Below are 16,809 nucleotides of genomic sequence, written 5' to 3' on the forward strand. Positions count from 1 at the left end.
TTCCTGGACAACTGCTGCCAGCCCTAGGTTGCCAGGCAGTGGAGCAAGAAGGTCAAACTTGGAAGAGCTGTAGCTGAGAAGTGACACCCCCCCCCAGTGTGAGACCTGACAGTTGGGTGGTCTGGTGTGGCTGTGCACTGCAGCCAAGCAGGGCAGGAGCCAACTGCTGCATCATGCAGGGGATGCTGGGTCCATGTGCTGTGATTCTGCAGTCATGTGTGTCTCCCTGCTCCTCCTGACAAACATCTCTGCTTGTTGCAGCAGTCTGTGCTGCATGAGAGCAGGCAGTGACCTACCTGGCACTGAAAGCCACCCATCTCTGAACTCAGCAAGATGGTTGCTTCATTAAGCCCCGTCCAGCTCCTAGTGGGCTGCAGGTTCACCCTGGGGCTGCTCATTCCTTGCAGAAGTTAGTGCTTCAGGCAAGGCAGGGGCAAGTGCAGCCCCCACACTGCCTGCCTGCCATGGGCAGTACCCAGAATGTTCCACAGTGGCTCTACCAGTGCCCTAGAGTTTACCACTGCTCACTGAAGACAGGATACATCCCTCTGCTGTGACAATGTTAGTTTGTGCTGTGTGGATGCTTTCAGGCACTTTGTGCTTTCAAGTACCATGAGGTACTTCTGCACCTCTGCGGTGCAGCCAGTGTTTGGCTCCATGCTGATGTTCCTCCCTGGTGAGCAAAGTAGCATGAGGAGCCATGTGTGCCGTTAGTGGAGCACTGCTGGATGTCCCACCCTGCACTTTGGTGTGGACAGGGGTGAGGAAAGAGCTTCTGTTCAGCTCTTGCAGTCAGTATATCTCCAAGCTGACTGTTGAACTTTCTGCAAGCAGGGTGCTTGGATTTCAGAGGCAGTGTGGTGTTTTCTGCCCCGTGAACTGTTCAGGAGACCTGGGCGATGCAGAGAATTGCTGCACTGTATAGTGGATCTATCTCCTTGCTGAAAACCCCGTGTAGCAGCTGAATGGCAAAGCTCCTTCCCTGCTGGTATGTGTTTGAGAAGGATGCTGGAAGGATTGCAGCTTGTCCTCTGGTACCTGGACCAGGATGAGTCAGATGTTTGCAGGTGAGAGACTGAGTGCTGAACGAGAGGCAGATAGAGCTGGTAGTCTTCCATGCAGAGTCTGTGCCACAGTGAGGGGCTGTGTTTCGGGCACAGAGCTCCCAGTGAGGTGGGAGCCTGAGCACTGCGGGGGAAGCTGAGGGATACCAGCGGGCAGGTGGGAAGGCAGCCCAGTTCCCAGCTCCACTGCGGCTGCAGTACACATCAATCAGTGTGCGGGGGTGTTGGAGTTGAGGAAGCGGCTGCTCTGCAGAAAGCACTGCCTTGTGTGTGGCATCAGCCCAGCAGAGAGAAGCTGTGCTGGCAGCATGAGGATGAGGAGCTTGCACCAAGGTAGGAACCACTCAGGATGCTCTGTGGCACTGGGGCTGTTTGGGGGGCCAGCTGGTCCAGGCAGCTGCAGCATCTGGGCTTTCACCAGCAGTACCTGCCTAGCAGAGCAGCAGCCTGGGTGTGTTGCAGGTCCTAGAGCCTGGGCAGGGGGAGAGGGTCTGTCTGGGACAGTGTAGATCTCTGTCCCTGCCAACCCCGCATAGGGAGCAGTGATATTCACTCTACAGGAGCTGGGAGCACTCTGTGATTCTGATCTTCTCACCCAAGTGTCAGCAGGGCAGCCTCTAGGATTTTTTGGCCTTGCTGCAGGTCCTGCAGCAGCATTGCATGTCACAGGACTCACTGCCTGCAGGCAGTCCACCACAGCGCAGCAGGCTAGTCATCTTCAAGTGGGGCTGCTTTGGGCTCTGCAAGTATCCAGCTGTCTGCAGTGCTAGGAGACAAGGCTCCCCCCACCAGTGCTGTTGTGGTCAGCAGTGTCCCAGTTGTTCCCACAGCCGTTGCCTGTCCCACAACTGCTGTCTGTCTTGCAGCTTGGCAGTAGTTTTTATCTGGCAGCCCCACTGAGCCCCTTGGCAGCTGCTGTATGCAGTGGTGAGAGAGAACCACATTTCCCTTGGGTTGGTGTGCAGCTCTGACCAGCCTGCGCACACTGACCAGGGGTGTGTTCAGGTATTCAGCTCAGGGGGCTTTGCAGGGAAATATCCAGTCCCAGCTGCTGCATGGCAGAATCCTCAGCGGGATGCTAGGGGAAGAAAGCTGAGCCCAGGAGCAAAGGGGATTGCTCAGCCTTAAAAGCAAATCTGACAGCGCTGAGTGAATGGGAAATAGGAGGAGAAAGCAGGCTCAGATGAAAACCTGCTTGTCTGGAGGCAGCAGGGAAGGGAAGGCTCTTGGAGGGGAACACTGCGGAGGCTTGAGCTGTGATGCGCTGTGGAAGTGTGGGGGCAGAGTGTCTGGGAAATCCGTGAATCCACACACCAGCTTGATGGGGAGGAATAGGAAAACACCAAGGAAAAGAGAATCAGGGAGACGGTGGGAGAGCATAGGCAGTGCAGGCCCACGTGTGATCCCAGCAGCTTGACTCAAGAGCTGGAGAGCAAAGAGGTCTGGAGTAACATGTGAGTGGGCAGAGCCTTCAGCCAGAAGTGGACAGAGTAGAAGGGGACTCACGGAGCAAATGCAGCCAGGCTGTGTTGAGAAGGGCAGGATAAGTTGCTGGAGTGGGAGAGTGGGCAGCGGGCATGTACAGGGCAGCATGTTCCCTGTACTGGATGGAGCGTGATCTGCAGTCCTGGCAGAGCCTGGTGCCGGCAGAGCTCAGGGAAGCTGCTGGCACAGCCACCACTAAGTGCCAGCCCGTGCCATGCCCACGGTGTGCCCATGGTCACACTTTTGCCTTAGACTCAGCAGCGCCCTAGGAAATCAGGACCTGCTGGCAGCCAGTGTTGGGGCTGGGCAGTGCCAGAGTGTGGTGTTCTGTTTGCCAGAAAGGGAAAAGTGGAGTTAATCTTGCCAGTGTAGACTGACTTTGGTCCTCTCTTGAAATGGAAATCACAGAGCAGCCTCTGTGGTGGACCAGTTTGGCAGCCGGGTTCTGCATGTAGCACAACTTCATCCCAGGTGCTGTGTAATGAATGAGAGTGGTGGGACAGCATGGAGGCTGTTTGCCCTGCAGGTTGGAGTCCTGTCCTGCTCTAGGTATTGTTTAGAAACAAAGTGGGACAGCATTTCCACTGACCTCAATCAGTGTGGCTGAAATTGTGATCTAAACCTCTCCTGTCAGTGTGTGGTGTGTCAGTGAAGCAGGTCCCTTTGGCAGCTTGCTGAGACCTGTGGCCTTTCTCCTACTGTTGCTCTCCATATCTGGTCTCTGCAGAGGTGCTGAACTTTCCACAAAGGGGAGGTGGCAGGAGCTTGGGTTTTGCATCAGAGAAGTGCAGTGAGGTGGCAGCACTCTGCACAACCAGCTTCTTGCTGTCTGGAAGTGTGTTCTGTCTTTAAAATTTTGACAATTCCTGCTGAATTCACAGAGATGCTCCAGCAATAACCACCCTCTGGTTTTGAAGCTTTTGAGAGCTGCAGCAAAAACCACAGGGAAAAATGAACTGATTGGGCTCCCTGGGGAAAGAAAAGAATGAAATTGCTTGCTAACAATATGCTGGAAGCCAGGGCCATGTTTACTTGCATGGACAGAGATGGGGAAGCCAGGCAGGAAGGCAAACTGTAATGCAGGACAGAGCTGGGGCATCTGCCTCATCTGGGATGCTCCCCCTCTAACCAAGTTCTGGAGGTGCCTTGGCATGCTGGACATCCAAGCACTGTGGGAATGATTGGTGCACTGGCACTCCTGCTCTCACTGGAGGCCTCCTCCCATAGCTGGGCTTCCGGCAGGCACGGGCCATGTGATGGAGTGCAGGCCTTGCAGGGTGGCAGTGTCATGCTGGATTCACCATCCTCAGGGCCTTGGTGCTGACAGACCAAGAGGAGCCAGGCCAAGGCTCACTCCCTGAGCTCAACCAGCCCTGGGCATCCCTCACCCTGCTGGTTCCTGGTGCTGTCTGTGTGGATGTGGCACCAACTCTCCTGTGGGTCCTCCCTGCGTCCATTGTGGCTGTGCCCAGGAGTGAAGCAGTGACTGCGTGGCTGCCCTGACCTGTGCTGGCTGTGTCCGGGCCACACACATCTGCAGGGTTCAGCTGGGTGGTGCTGTGCCTCCAGGACCCCCCATAGCTCTTTCCCTCTCTTTCACTGGCAGTGGTTCCCACCCTGTGCAGGACAAGTACAGTGGAGGGGGTTCTGCATGAAGCAGCCATCGATCGTAGAGGTGGAGTGGCTATGTGCCTGCTCCTGCCTTCCTCCAGGAAGTTCCCCTTCTGCTGTGCCATGACCCTGGGGCTTGGCAGCAGTCGTGGGTCTGCATTCATCTGGGCTCCTGAAATGTGGCACTGCATGGGCTGGGGAGATCTCACCTCAGGCACTGGTTGGTGCTGCAGCTGCATGAGAAGAGCTTCCAAGAGCTTGGTAGTTATGGACTCTGGTGCAGACATGCCTGCTGTGATACTCTTCCAAGTGACAGCTCTGTCCCAACCTGCCACAGCCATATAAGCTCCAGTAGCATCAATCTGCTGCTGCAGAGAGACCTCAGCTTCTGTGGGGTTTGTAGTTGGGCTCTGACCCTGGGAACACTGAGGGGCTCTGCTGTCCCTCCCGGGTGCTCACAGTGCTGGGGTGGGAACAGACTTGTGGATGGACTTGATGGGCCAACCCTGGTACGGGCCCAGTTTGTTCTTCGTACGTGGTGAGCCCTTGATCTGGCCTGCAACAGGGGCTGCAGTTGCTGGTGGTCTGATGATGCCAAGGAGCTGGGTAACACCTGTATCCGGCAGAGCTGGACGGGAATGCTTGGTGCCACCTGCCACCACTGGACAAACCCCATGCAGAGCTGAGATGTTTCCCTGGGGCTCAACATGTAGACATGGGGGGAAGAAAGTTTGGAAACTTTAAGTGAATAATTCAGGGTGGTTTGGGGCCCAAGTGATCCCTTAAAAGAAGTGCTTAGAAGTGGTTCATACAGAGAGCATGTACATTTTAATCTGAAGTTAAAGAGCAGCAGCCCTCTGTCCCATTTCTTCCACGGAAAAAACTAACTGGCAGTGACCTTCAAAGTCTTCTGCCCTCAGCCGAGCACTTGGAATTGGCAGGAGTGGAGCTGGGCTGTTTCCCTTGCCATAGAGCCAGCCCGTCCTGCCTGTCTCCTTCCCTGCCCCAGCTCCCAGCTGGGCCCAGCACAGATGCAGCAGTCTGTTTCTTACTGTCCTGGGTCGTGGCTCTGACCTGGCTCTTGCTTTCTCATACATGCTGCAGAGTATGTGGCTGGGTAGGACCCACGGGGCTGTCAGTGGTGGGATGCAGTGTCATCAAGCGACTTTGCCATCCCCTGGTCAGCAGTGTCCTGGCCTGGAGCAGGTTTGTTCTCTTTGTTTGCACTTTCCTGCATTCACTGCAGCTTTTCTGAGAGAAGGAGATACTGTGCTACAAAGTGTTGTGTGTGAAGGACAAGGACAATATAAAGGTTTCACAAATCTGTAACTCAGTGCTACAGTGAAGGACAGTAAGCACTGAAACTCCCTTCTGCTGTGTTCCTGGCCCCAGCTTTGTGTTTGCATCATGATTGGGCCAACAGCAGGAGCTGGATGCAGAGGCAGGGCTCCTGCCAACCATGGGGCTCTGACCATTCTGGACACATGAATGCAGCATGCTGGGAAGTTCAGAAGGAGAAACAGCCATCCCAGATGCAGCATGTGAAGCTGCCCACGTTTGCAATTTGCTCTGTGAATGCAGCGTTTTGACCTGACTCAGCCTGGTTTTTTCCTCCCAGAAAAAAAAAAAACAACAACCAAAACCTTTAGTTGATTTTATAATATATGTTATTTGTGCATTATATGTATGTTTTTTTCTAATGAGTTTATTAGGGGCCCCTGAACAGCATCCTCTGTGCCCATGTCTCCATGGTGCACGCAGGGCTGGGCAGGAGGTGTGATGAGTTCTGTCTGTCATGCAGTGCCAGGGCAGGGTGACCAGAAGCCATGACGACAGAGACGGGTCCTGATTCGGAAGTGAAGAACGTGCAGGAGGAGGCCCCGCAGCAGCAGCTGGAAGCAGCCACACACGGCCGTGCTGCCACAGCTGCTGGCACTGCCAGCCGGGACGCTGAGGCCAACGAGAAGCCTGGAGCACAGCCTGACAGCCAGCACACGGAGCCGGTGAGTTCAGCAAGGGGCAGGAGCTGTGGGACAGGAGGGAAAGGCTCTGGGTGACTGTCAGGGAAGGTAGTTTGGCTTCCAGCTGTTCCCAGCAGCTCTTGGTGTCAGACCAGAACAGGGCACTTGGTGCACTCAGCCTATGAACTGCTGCCTGCAGGGAGGAGGGAGCCCTAGCTGTTATATGCGAGACCCGTTATTTGTAAGTGCTGTTTTCTGCTGTGCTGTGGCTCTGCAGCCTCTTGTCCTTCCCTAGGGGTCAGGCATGCTCCCTGTGGCAGGGCAGTGGCCCAGAAATCAAGGTGCAGGCTTTGCACAGCCACTTTCTCAAGTGGCATTTTGTGTTCTGAGTACAGCAGCTGGGGCATGCACATCAGAAGCCTGTACAGCTCAGCATATGAACTTTATGCTCTCACCAAAGGCAGAAGTCAACAGGTAGCCAAGCATCCTAGAAACTGAGATGCCTCAGCAAGGCTGGGAGCAACAAGTGCACCCCAGTGGCCACCATCAGGCAGGGAGCCTCATCTCCACACCACTTGCAAATGCTGCCAGCAGCCATAGAGCTGCCCCAGCTCCATGGGCGGGGAGGTCTAAGCTGCTGAATGTGCACCAGACTCACAGGCATACTTTTTCCAGAGTTGATTCATGACTATGCCAATAGTGTGGGATGGGGGAACTGCTTGTAGCATGGACTACTGCATTGCTAAGGGACGGAAGCAAGGGCTTCCAATCTCACAGTGGTACCAGGTGACCCTGTGCATTTCTCACCCTCCAGGGTACAGACATGGAGGAGAAGGACTACAGTGAGACAGATGGGCTCTCTGACAAAACAACGCCCAGCAAAACCCAGAAGTCACCCCAGAAAATCAACAAGAAAGTCAAAAGTGCTCTCTGCAGAGTGACCCTGCTTGACGCCTCTGAGTATGAGTGTGAAGTGGAGGTGAGTCCTGTGCTTGGGGGAGGTATGCTGGAACTGAACAGGAGATGTGTCAGCCCAAGGCTGGTCTCGAGCAAGTCCCCAACATCAGGGTTCTTCCAAGGACAGCTTCATAGTACCTCTCATACAGACAAAACGATCCACAGAAATAACTGTTGAAGCTGGAATTTCAAAACTAAGAAAAAGTCTGGGAAGACCCTAGCAGGCAATTTCAGCCCAGAGAGCCCAGATTTGTTAGCTAGTTGCTATCGAAAACAGTGTCTAGAAAGCAGAAGCTTAATAGTTGGAGATAAAGCTCTGCCTCAAAATATATGCCTGAAAATATGTGCATGACACATACATATGCTAGTGTATCTGTTGACACCTCAGGAGCACAGCATGTTTGCTGTCCCACATGCCAAGTCAAAGGATGTGTGTGTGTTTATGTGAAGAGGCCAACATGTGCAGGCACACATGGCTCCCCCAGACGGGTTTGCATGTGCACACAGACCCACATGCATTTTGGCAGCTTTACAAACTGCACCTCACCCCATCCTCACTGTTTTTATCTTCTCATCCCTCGCTGTTCCTCCCCACGGAGCTGGCAGTGCAGGGACTGTCTGGGAGGTGTGCAGAAGCCTGGCAGCAGTGTGTGTACGTGTGCGTGTGAGTGTGAGTAAACAAAGGTCATCCACATGTGCTGTTGATAATCTTGTGTGTGTGGGCAGGACAGCAAGTCAGGCACCCTGCTCTGGGCACATGGTCTGCTCACTGTTTGTGCACCATCACACACATGCAGCGTGGGCACATGATTGCCTGGTAGTGGCTGTCACTACAGGAAGGAACAGATGGACCGGTGCCCACCAACGGCCTCCTTATGCTGGGATGCACTACTGGGCTGCTGGAGCTGCTATCAGCACAGTGAGGAGACACCCAGCATTAGATCAAGACTAGAGTTTGGACTGGTTCCTGCTGTAGGGGAATGGGGGGGCTGGTGGGGGAGGGGGCTGTGAGCCTGCTCAGAGGAGGAGTGTTTGCTAGGAGAACAGATTTCTGCCCCTCTCACTTGCTGCTGTCTCCTGCCTGCAGGTACAAGGGGGCAGCACTTATCTGATGTGTAGCATCTTCCTGGTGAGAGGGATGTTTCTGAGAAACTTTATGTAAAAGTGTAAAAGCTGAGACTGTTCAGAAGCAGAAATCCTCAAGCCTTTGCCAGGGAAACCTTTGCACTTGCTGCTGATGAGTGAGTGAAGGCATCTTGTTCCCAGTACAATTAACAGCAGCTTGTGAGCTGGCTGCGCGTAGCAGGCCTGCATCTGTATGCAGGTCCTGGTTCTATGAGGTCTCAGCTGTGCAGGATTAATGAATGTAAGGATTGTAGCTTTCTGCTCTCTGTGGCTGCACTGGAAAAGTGAGTGCTACAAGGCAGCTGCTGGGGGCTGGAGGCTGGCCTTTGGTGTCTCAGCTCCTGCAGCACTCACTGTCATTTCAGTGGTTAGGTCTGTCACAGCAAGCCTTAGTGACTGTGAAAAGATGGATCCTCACAAAAATGAAAGCTCCCTCGAACTGGAGCAGAGCACTTGCCATGACTGCAGTGGGCTCGTGGGACAAAGAAGTGACTTTGGTCAGCCCTGAAGCAGCATGAGTTGGTGTCATCCTTCCCCAGGCCCCATTTGTGTTTTCCAAGCAAAACCTGCATGCAAACAGAAAGCTGGGTTGTACAATGGTTGGCTGCTTCATTATCAGAACAATAGTTCTAGACAAGCCTTAGGAAAAGCAGAGCTTTACAGTCCCAGCTCCCACTGGGCTTTGTTTTTAGTCTTGTTTTGTTCCCAGTGCTCGATGTTGGCAGTGTGCTGGGGCATGCGGGGCTTTATTCATGGTAAGGTTGACTTTTCTGCTGCAGTGCAAAGGATGGGGTTGACTCAGCAAACAGAGAGCTTCTGCTCTCTGGAAAAGTCATTTAGGGCATAGGAGAGAGAAGAAGGAATTGTTTAGCATGGAAAGATCTGTGCTGAATTTCTTCTTTCATTTTGTTAGGCCCCATAGAGATAATTCTGCCGTGCCTGCATACAGGTATTGTTAAGGTTTAATTCTGCAAAAATAAAAAAGAGAGGTCAAACCATCTGATGTGGTACCTTTTGAGATGCTACGTACTGAACTCCTGCCTTGGAAGTCTGGATCAGCAGGAAGGGGAGGATAACAGAAAGGGTGTTGGTTACTGCTGAGTCCTGAAAAGGATTTGGAGGTCAGGAGGAATTCAGAGCTGGGGGTCTGTCAGCAGTGGGATGCTGGAGCAGTGCTACTTTCTGTGTGAGTGGTGCTCTGGGCTCCAGTGTCAGGTTGCTTGGTGGACATACTCAAAGAAATGGGTGCCTCAGAGACAGGAGGTTCAGAGCTTTTGGGGCAAGAAGGCTGTGTGTATGGAAGAAAAAAATGAGCATCTCCATAAGCAGTTCTTATTGTCTCACTGACACTGGTATAAAGCAAAAATATACAGGGGAGTTCAAAGGACTGGATAATAAGGGCCCTTCCATCACAGCATGTGGCTCAAACTTCTCATGCTTTCCTTTCATCCTGCTGTGCCTCAGGACCTGGCCAAAACTTGCAGCTGGGGAGAGTGTTGGGAAGGAGCTTGTCTTTCAGGCAATATCATCTCCCAAGAGGTTTGGGATGTGTTTGTGCCAACCCTTTAGTATGGGTAAGAGGTTCCTGGGCTGGAGGAATCCTGCTCTGGTTTGGCACCACCCTCTCCTGGTGCCTTTGCCTGCTGAGTCCCTGTGAACATTTCCATATCTCCTGCAGAAACATGCCCGAGGCCAGGTTCTCTTTGACATGGTATGTGAACATCTCAACCTCCTGGAAAAGGACTACTTTGGCCTCACCTTCTGCGACTCTGACAGCCAGAAGGTGAGCCTGGGGGATCCCTCTGCAGCCACCCCACTGCTGAGCAGGGCATCCCACTACCTGACATGCTGTCCCCTCATTTCAGAACTGGCTGGACCCCTCCAAGGAGATCAAGAAACAGATCCGCAGTAAGTAACTGGAGAGGGCCACTCCTCCACAAGTGCTGGGCCCTAGAGTTCTCCCAGGTAGCTCAGCCCCAGATGGTGCTCTGTGTTGAGATGAGCTCTTGCTCCTGCTTGTAACTTTTTGCCCTCGCTGGGTTCCAGGCAGCTCATGGGACAAGGCCAGGATGCACCTGGGCACCTGACGCTGCAGAGTGTCATGCATGGGAAGCCTGGGCTGGAAGTGGCTGGAAACTAGGCCCCATGTGAATTCAGCTACTGCAGGAGGGAAACTTGCTTTCTCCCCATTCCCACAACCACCCTTCATTCTGTACCCAGTGTGCTGCTCCTTACTGCTCTGTCCTCACTGTGCAGTTCCTGCAAGGTGTGACACTGACACAGGGTTGGGGCCAGGAGGTATTGCTTATTCATTTGCCTGTTAGCTCTGTCAACCTCCCCTTCTACCTGTGACAGGTGTGAGCATCAAAGGACCCATCTGTGCCACTGGAGAGATGGGAGAGAGTGGCTCAGACCTCATCACTCCCTCTGTGCCATTTCCTCCTGCCCTGAGTGGGGAGGATGGGACTGGGGGAGGCATGGGAGTGAGCTTGCTTGGATGGGTACCAGGATGCAGGAGCGTCTTTGTGATGCTGCCTTGCCAGACCATGTACTTGTGAGGCAGAAGGGCCATTGCCCATGGTGTCACCCTGCTGAGATGTGTATGGCTTTTGCTGTGATAGTGGGAGTTTGGTTATGAAGCAATCTGAGATGATGACTCCCAAGGTTGTGGTGCTTCTCTCTCCCCAGCTGTTTGGGGTTGTTTGACCCAGTCACATTGGTCCTTCTCGCCAGAGCAACTGGGAGCTGCTTTCAGGGGTTCATCTTCCTCCTGGCAGCTTCTGGAGCTCCCCTGTTCCTGCCCTGCACTGGGCTTGGGTGGAGTCCTGGGACACTTTAATTAAATGCCTGGATGCTGTGTGCAGTCTGCCAGCAGCCTTCACAAGCCCCGCCCTTACTGCTTCCTACCCTTGCTAGGTGGGTCCTGGAACTTCGCCTTCACTGTGAAGTTTTACCCTCCTGACCCTGCTCAGCTCACGGAGGACATCACAAGGTGAGGTTTGCTATTGGGAGCCCCCCCACACGGCGTGTCCGTGATGGGCACAGCTGCTAAGGCAGCTTCCAGTGGAGTGGGCAGCAGTGCATGGAGGGACAGTGCTGAGTCAGGACAGCAGCTGGGTAGACATGGTAGATGTCAGGGTCTCACTGCCTTTTCTCTGTGCATGGCACCTGTAAATCATACAGAGTCGGGCTGGGAAAGTGTCACTGGGAGGTGGCAGTGCCCTCATGGAGCCAAGCAGTGTGGGTGTCCTTCACATGCAGGGTCACAGATTGCTCTAAGGGCACTCACCTCTGCCCTACCCTTACTCTCTGTTCCCTCTTCCAGATACTACTTATGCCTGCAGCTGCGTGCAGATATCATCACAGGGCGACTGCCCTGCTCCTTCGTCACACACGCCCTGCTGGGCTCCTATGCTGTGCAGGCTGAACTGGGTGACTACGATGCTGAGGAGCATGTAGGAAACTATGTCAGTGAGCTCCGCTTTGCCCCCAACCAGACACGTGAGCTGGAGGAGCGCATCATGGAGCTGCACAAGACCTATCGGTGAGCCCCAGCTGGCAATGAGGGAAGACACTGAGGAGCTGGCCTGTGCCCTGCTGGGCATCTGGCCACGTGTCTCCTTCTCTGTCTCTCTGCAGGGGCATGACCCCTGGGGAAGCAGAGATCCACTTCCTGGAGAATGCCAAGAAGCTCTCCATGTATGGGGTGGACCTGCATCATGCCAAGGTACTGTGTTGTGGGAGCTGTGGGAGTGATGGCCAGCACACAACTGGCAGCTAGGGGCTTGCTGTAGATGCAGCTCTGTTTCCTGTGGTTGGTTCAGTGATGTGCGGGAGAGATTCGATGTGTGAGTTTCTTTGGGTGCTCCTTGGGCACAAGAGCAGAATAGGTCTGAAACTATTAGATCAACTGGGGTATGTGTGAAGTCCTGCACATGGGGTAAGAAAAAGCCTGGACACCAGGACATGCTGGGGGCATCCAGCTGGAAAGCAACCTGTCAGAAAAGGCCCAGGGACTCCTGGTAGATAGCAGGTTGAAATGAATAAACAATGTGCCCTTGTGGCAATACTTTGCCAACACTATCCTGGGCTGTGTTGGGCAGAGTATTGCCAGCAGGTTGAGGGAGGTAGTCCTTTCCCTCTCCTCAGCACTGGTGAGGTCGTGCCTGGACTGCTGTGTTTAGCTCTGGACTCCCCAGTATGCTAAGGACATGGAACTACTGGATGAAATGCAACAAAGGACCAAGACAGTGATGAAGGGTTTGAAGCCCCTTCTATATGAGGAAAGGATGAGGGAGCTGGGACTGTTCAACCTGGAAAAGGCTCGGGATGTTCTCAGTGAGGTATATAAATAGCTGAAGGGGAGGTTCAAAGAGGATGTAGTTAAAATCCTTTTAGTGGTACACACTGACAAGATCAGAGGCAATGGCCAGAAATGAAAACACACAGAGTTCCCTCTGAACATCAGGAAGCACTTATGCTGTATGGCACAGGTTGCCCAGAGAGTTTGCAGGGTCTCCTCTTTGGAGACTTTCAAAATCTGTCTGGATATAGTCCTGCACAACCTACAGTGGGTGGCCTTGATTGTGCAGAGCGGTTGGACCAGGTGGTCTCCAAAGGTCCCTTCCACCTTTAAACATCCTGTGATTCTGTGACCTCTGCAGCTGGTTGCAAGTAGTCAGAATGCTAAGCAGGAGGGAGCGTGGTACTCCTGGATGGACTGACTCTTACTGGGCAGCTGAGCAGTTTCTTCCTTTCCTTCTTGCCTCCTCCAGGACTCAGAGGGTATTGACATCATGCTTGGAGTCTGTGCCAATGGCCTCCTCATCTACAGGGACCGCCTGAGAATCAACCGTTTTGCCTGGCCCAAGATCCTTAAAATTTCCTACAAGAGGAGTAATTTCTACATCAAAATCCGCCCTGGTGAGGTGGGTGCCATGGGTACAGCATGACCCAGGGGCACAGCAGGGTGCCAGCTGTGCAGGGTGGTCCTCATCTGGCTTCATCCTTAACCTCTAAGTCCCCAGGTAATGGCCTCAACTGGCCAAGGGAGCACAGCTCCTGTGGTGAACGGAGGCTCTGAGCAAATGTCTTCCCATTTTCACTCTTGCTCTCTCGTTGCCTCTCATGTCTTTGCCACAGCAGTTCAGAAATCTCAGGGCATCTCATAATCCTTTTACCATAAGCCAGAAACTTGTGAGCCTGTTGACTCAGGGAGGTGTCCAAGGAATGGGCTTTTTATAATTTGTCTTCCATACTTCAAACACACACACACAAAAAAACCCCTAAAACGTTTGGAATTATTTTCTTTTCTTTTGTGTCAGTGCTTTCTGACTTTCATTTCAGTCTCTACTTTTACGTGCACTGACAGGAGAACTCATTTCCACCCAAATTCTTCCCAGTGGGCAGTGCATCTGAGATGGAGTGAGAGATTCCTTTACACCAAAATAAGCTGTAAAAGTTTTCTGTTTCTTGAGGGAATTTCTCTCGCACTGAAAATACATTTACAACTGAGGAAGGTGGTTAGGCCAAAAACGTAAGGGTTTGATTCCAGCAGCCTGTGGGACTGGGTGTGAGCCTTTGCAGCACTGGTTTGAAGATGTTTTATATGGCCATAGCTCCTGCCAGGAGAACCCGAAGGTCTTGGCATGTCAGGTCCCATCCCATCACATCCCCTTGGGCAGGATCTGCCTGTAACAGCATGTCTCTATCTCCCCCAAGTATGAGCAGTTTGAGAGCACCATTGGCTTCAAGCTGCCCAACCACCGCTCTGCCAAGCGTCTCTGGAAGGTCTGCATAGAGCATCACACCTTCTTCAGGTGAGGAGCCCTTTTCCAGGACCTGGAGGCAGGTATGCTCCTGCCTCTGGCCTATCCCAGCATGTTCACTTGGGGAAGGGGAGCTTCTTCATTGCCCTGGGTGCCTGCACCATGCCTGGGAAGGAGCTGGCTGTCCTGTCACCTGCAGCAGGGGCTGTCCATCCCTTGCCTCATGGCCCTGCATTGAGCCACTCTGCCTTTTGTGTGCAGGGAAGGAAGAGTTCTGCTCCTCTCTCAGCCACAGACCTGCTGTACCCCATGCATGGTAGGCACTGGCTTGTCTTTTCCATGTGCGGAGCCATATCTGCTCCATTGGCTCCACCACGCACCACTGCCAGGAACCACTTGCTGGTTCATCCCTAAACTTCATATGGTGCTGAATTCCCTCTGTCACTTCTTTAGCCCTGCAGTGGTGCCATCCCAACTCCTTCACTGTTGTCTCAGCTCTGCTTTGCACGCTGGTGTCTGGGGCCGGTGCTTGGGGGCACAGCTGGGACTCACTGACAGCACCTCATCCTTCTATCCCCAGGCTGGTATCTCCAGAGCCGCCCCCGAAGGGATTCTTGGTGATGGGCTCTAAGTTCCGCTACAGCGGGCGGACACAGGCACAGACACGGCAGGCCAGTGCCCTCATTGACCGCCCAGCCCCCTTCTTTGAGCGTTCCTCCAGCAAACGGTACACCATGTCTCGCAGCCTTGATGGAGGTATGCTCCGCACTGGGGAGGAGGAATGGGATTGGTCCTCTGGGGGGAACAAGAAGGCCGCTTTGGAGAGGAGGGCAGCCAGGGTTACTTCCAGAGTCTGTCTCTAACCAGATTTCCCTGGCAGAGGGTCCTTCTGCCCCCCAGGTGGTACCTCAGACTGTATGAGCGCCAGGGACACAGGTATGGCTGACTGCAGCTGCCTGGTCACAGGGCAGGTATGAAAGCCTGGGTGGTGCAAAGAGTGAGAAAGTTCTGAGCTTTGGGTCATCATCACCATCTAGAATCCCTAGGACATATTCCCTGCTGCAGGTCCTTTTGGGGCTCCATTGACTCTAAGCCAGACTGGGGCAGAGGGCTGGGGCAGGCAGGGCCAGGGGTGGTGGCTCACTGCCCATGACCTGGACTCTCCCTGCATGCACAGAGTTCTCACGCCCAGCCTCCGTCAGTGAGAACCATGATACTGGAGCAGAAGGTGAGAAACAGGAGGAGGATGGTGAGTTTGGCAGTGGGAGACGATCTGAGACAGAGGATGAGGAGGTGACTACCCCAACGAAGATCAAGGAGCTGAAGGTACAGACCTCATGGGCAGCCAGCAGACCGTGGGGGCAGATGGGTGGGCTGGCTCATAACCAGAGCAGATAAGCAGGGGAATGCGACACAGGCGTCAGGGCTCTGTCTTCCTCTCTTGGGGCTGGGCTACGGGTGGGAAGGATTACACTGGGGCACAGTCATCTGAAACCCTTTCTCCACGAGGCAAACCCTGGTGCTTGCTATGACCCATCTAGCTTGGGGACTTGGCCTCACCAGTAGGCATGGAGCAATCATGACCTATCCAGAATCAGCTTCAGTTCTCCCAGCACCATCCAGGTTGCCTCCTGGCTGGTCCCCAGTCAGGGCTGGTTGTGGGATAGTTCAGCTCTGGTGTGCAGTACCGGAAAGGGCCAAGTGTGCCAACAGTCACCACCATGCAAGTAAGAGTTCCTTGGCTGCTGGGAGCATACTGGGCCCCTGTTCCATTGGTGCCCCATAGCTACATGTCCATACCTAGCACCCTGCTGGCTTGTAGCCATGCCCTTCTGCTCTCTGCCCACCCCTGGACTGGCTTGGGATGCACCCCAGTCCATCTCAGCCTGCACTGAGCAGGGGATTCAGTCCTTTTGTGCTGATACTAGTCCTGACTGTGGGCAGGGGCCTGCGTACATGCCCAAATTCAACTGAATTGTGATGCTTGTGAGAATTTCCCTCGACTGACTCTGCTGGTTACTTTTAACCCTCTCTTTGCTGCCAGCCGGAGCACGAAACAACCCCCAGGCACAAGCAGGAGGTATTCTCTCTCTGGAGTATTTTAGTTCTCATCGGTGCATCATATTGTCCATTCTTTTCAATGCACCACTGTGTGTCACCCTATTTACTGGAATACAAGATGCACCAAGGTGGGGAGGTTGACTTGCTAGAGACTCCCAGTGAGCAGACAGCTGGGGATCTGCCCCAGAGCACACACAGCATCTTCTATCCCACTAAGTAAGGTAGTCCTAACTGTATGTGTGAACAAGAGCCCTCCCAAGGCACCTTGGCCAGGCCGCTATGCCGGGTCCTTGGCTTGCTGGGAACACCTGGCTTTTGCTCGTGTTACTGACTCCTCCATGTCCTCTCCTCATGTTTTCTCTTTGTCCAACCCTGTGGCCTTAATCGTTCCGCTGAAGAGACAGACCTGGTGCAAGCTGGCCTTATCACTTCCACCTCCCTGTGAGACCCTGTGCCCTGGCCTGCTCTCTGCTTTTGCCTTCCCTGACCTGGGGACTGCATCACGTGCCCTGCTTTCATGAAGCTCCTTGCTGCCTTTCTGCCCTGCCAGAAGCAAATGAGTCCCTGAGCCCATCAGAGGCACACTCTGACACACAGCCCAGTGGAGTGCCGTGGAGCAGCCCCCCAGCTGAGTGTGGCTGGCCTGGCCAGGGTGTGTTGTCACAGGTGGGAGAGTCTGTGCTCTCCTCTTGCACAACTTAACCTTGTCTGCAGTACCTCCTTCCCCTCAGAAACGTCCAGCAGAGGTCTCCTCAGCCTGGGTCTGCTGATTTATCC

The 16,809-nt window shown here is 53.8% G+C and overlaps 1 protein-coding gene across 33 annotated transcripts in view; it reads left to right on the forward strand.

The window, feature by feature from the left end:
- The window catches only part of EPB41L1 (erythrocyte membrane protein band 4.1 like 1), a 67,565-nt gene that overhangs the window by 29,454 nt on the left and 21,302 nt on the right, over positions 1–16,809 (forward strand). For 21 of the 33 annotated variants that reach the window (XM_085519886.1, XM_015881256.3, XM_085519883.1 and 18 more), the window contains 12 exons: positions 5,962–6,163; positions 6,936–7,100; positions 9,882–9,986; positions 10,069–10,111; positions 11,120–11,195; positions 11,529–11,747; positions 11,843–11,930; positions 12,979–13,131; positions 13,925–14,022; positions 14,552–14,727; positions 15,149–15,297; positions 16,016–16,051. In XM_085519886.1, the coding sequence (XP_085376012.1) occupies positions 5,987–6,163; positions 6,936–7,100; positions 9,882–9,986; positions 10,069–10,111; positions 11,120–11,195; positions 11,529–11,747; positions 11,843–11,930; positions 12,979–13,131; positions 13,925–14,022; positions 14,552–14,727; positions 15,149–15,297; positions 16,016–16,051 (1,485 nt within the window). In that variant the 5' untranslated portion in view covers positions 5,962–5,986. Of the gene's footprint in view, positions 1–1,154; positions 1,398–5,264; positions 5,367–5,961; positions 6,164–6,935; positions 7,101–9,881; positions 9,987–10,068; positions 10,112–11,119; positions 11,196–11,528; positions 11,748–11,842; positions 11,931–12,978; positions 13,132–13,924; positions 14,023–14,551; positions 14,728–15,148; positions 15,298–16,015; positions 16,052–16,809 lie in introns of those variants that run through there. The other 12 variants (XM_085519900.1, XM_015881261.3, XM_085519889.1 and 9 more) reach the window with 3 other exon arrangements.

This window comes from Coturnix japonica, chromosome 19 (genome assembly GCF_054131305.1).
Source record: "Coturnix japonica strain WE chromosome 19, WE-NBRP24, whole genome shotgun sequence".
NCBI lineage: Eukaryota > Metazoa > Chordata > Aves > Galliformes > Phasianidae > Coturnix > Coturnix japonica.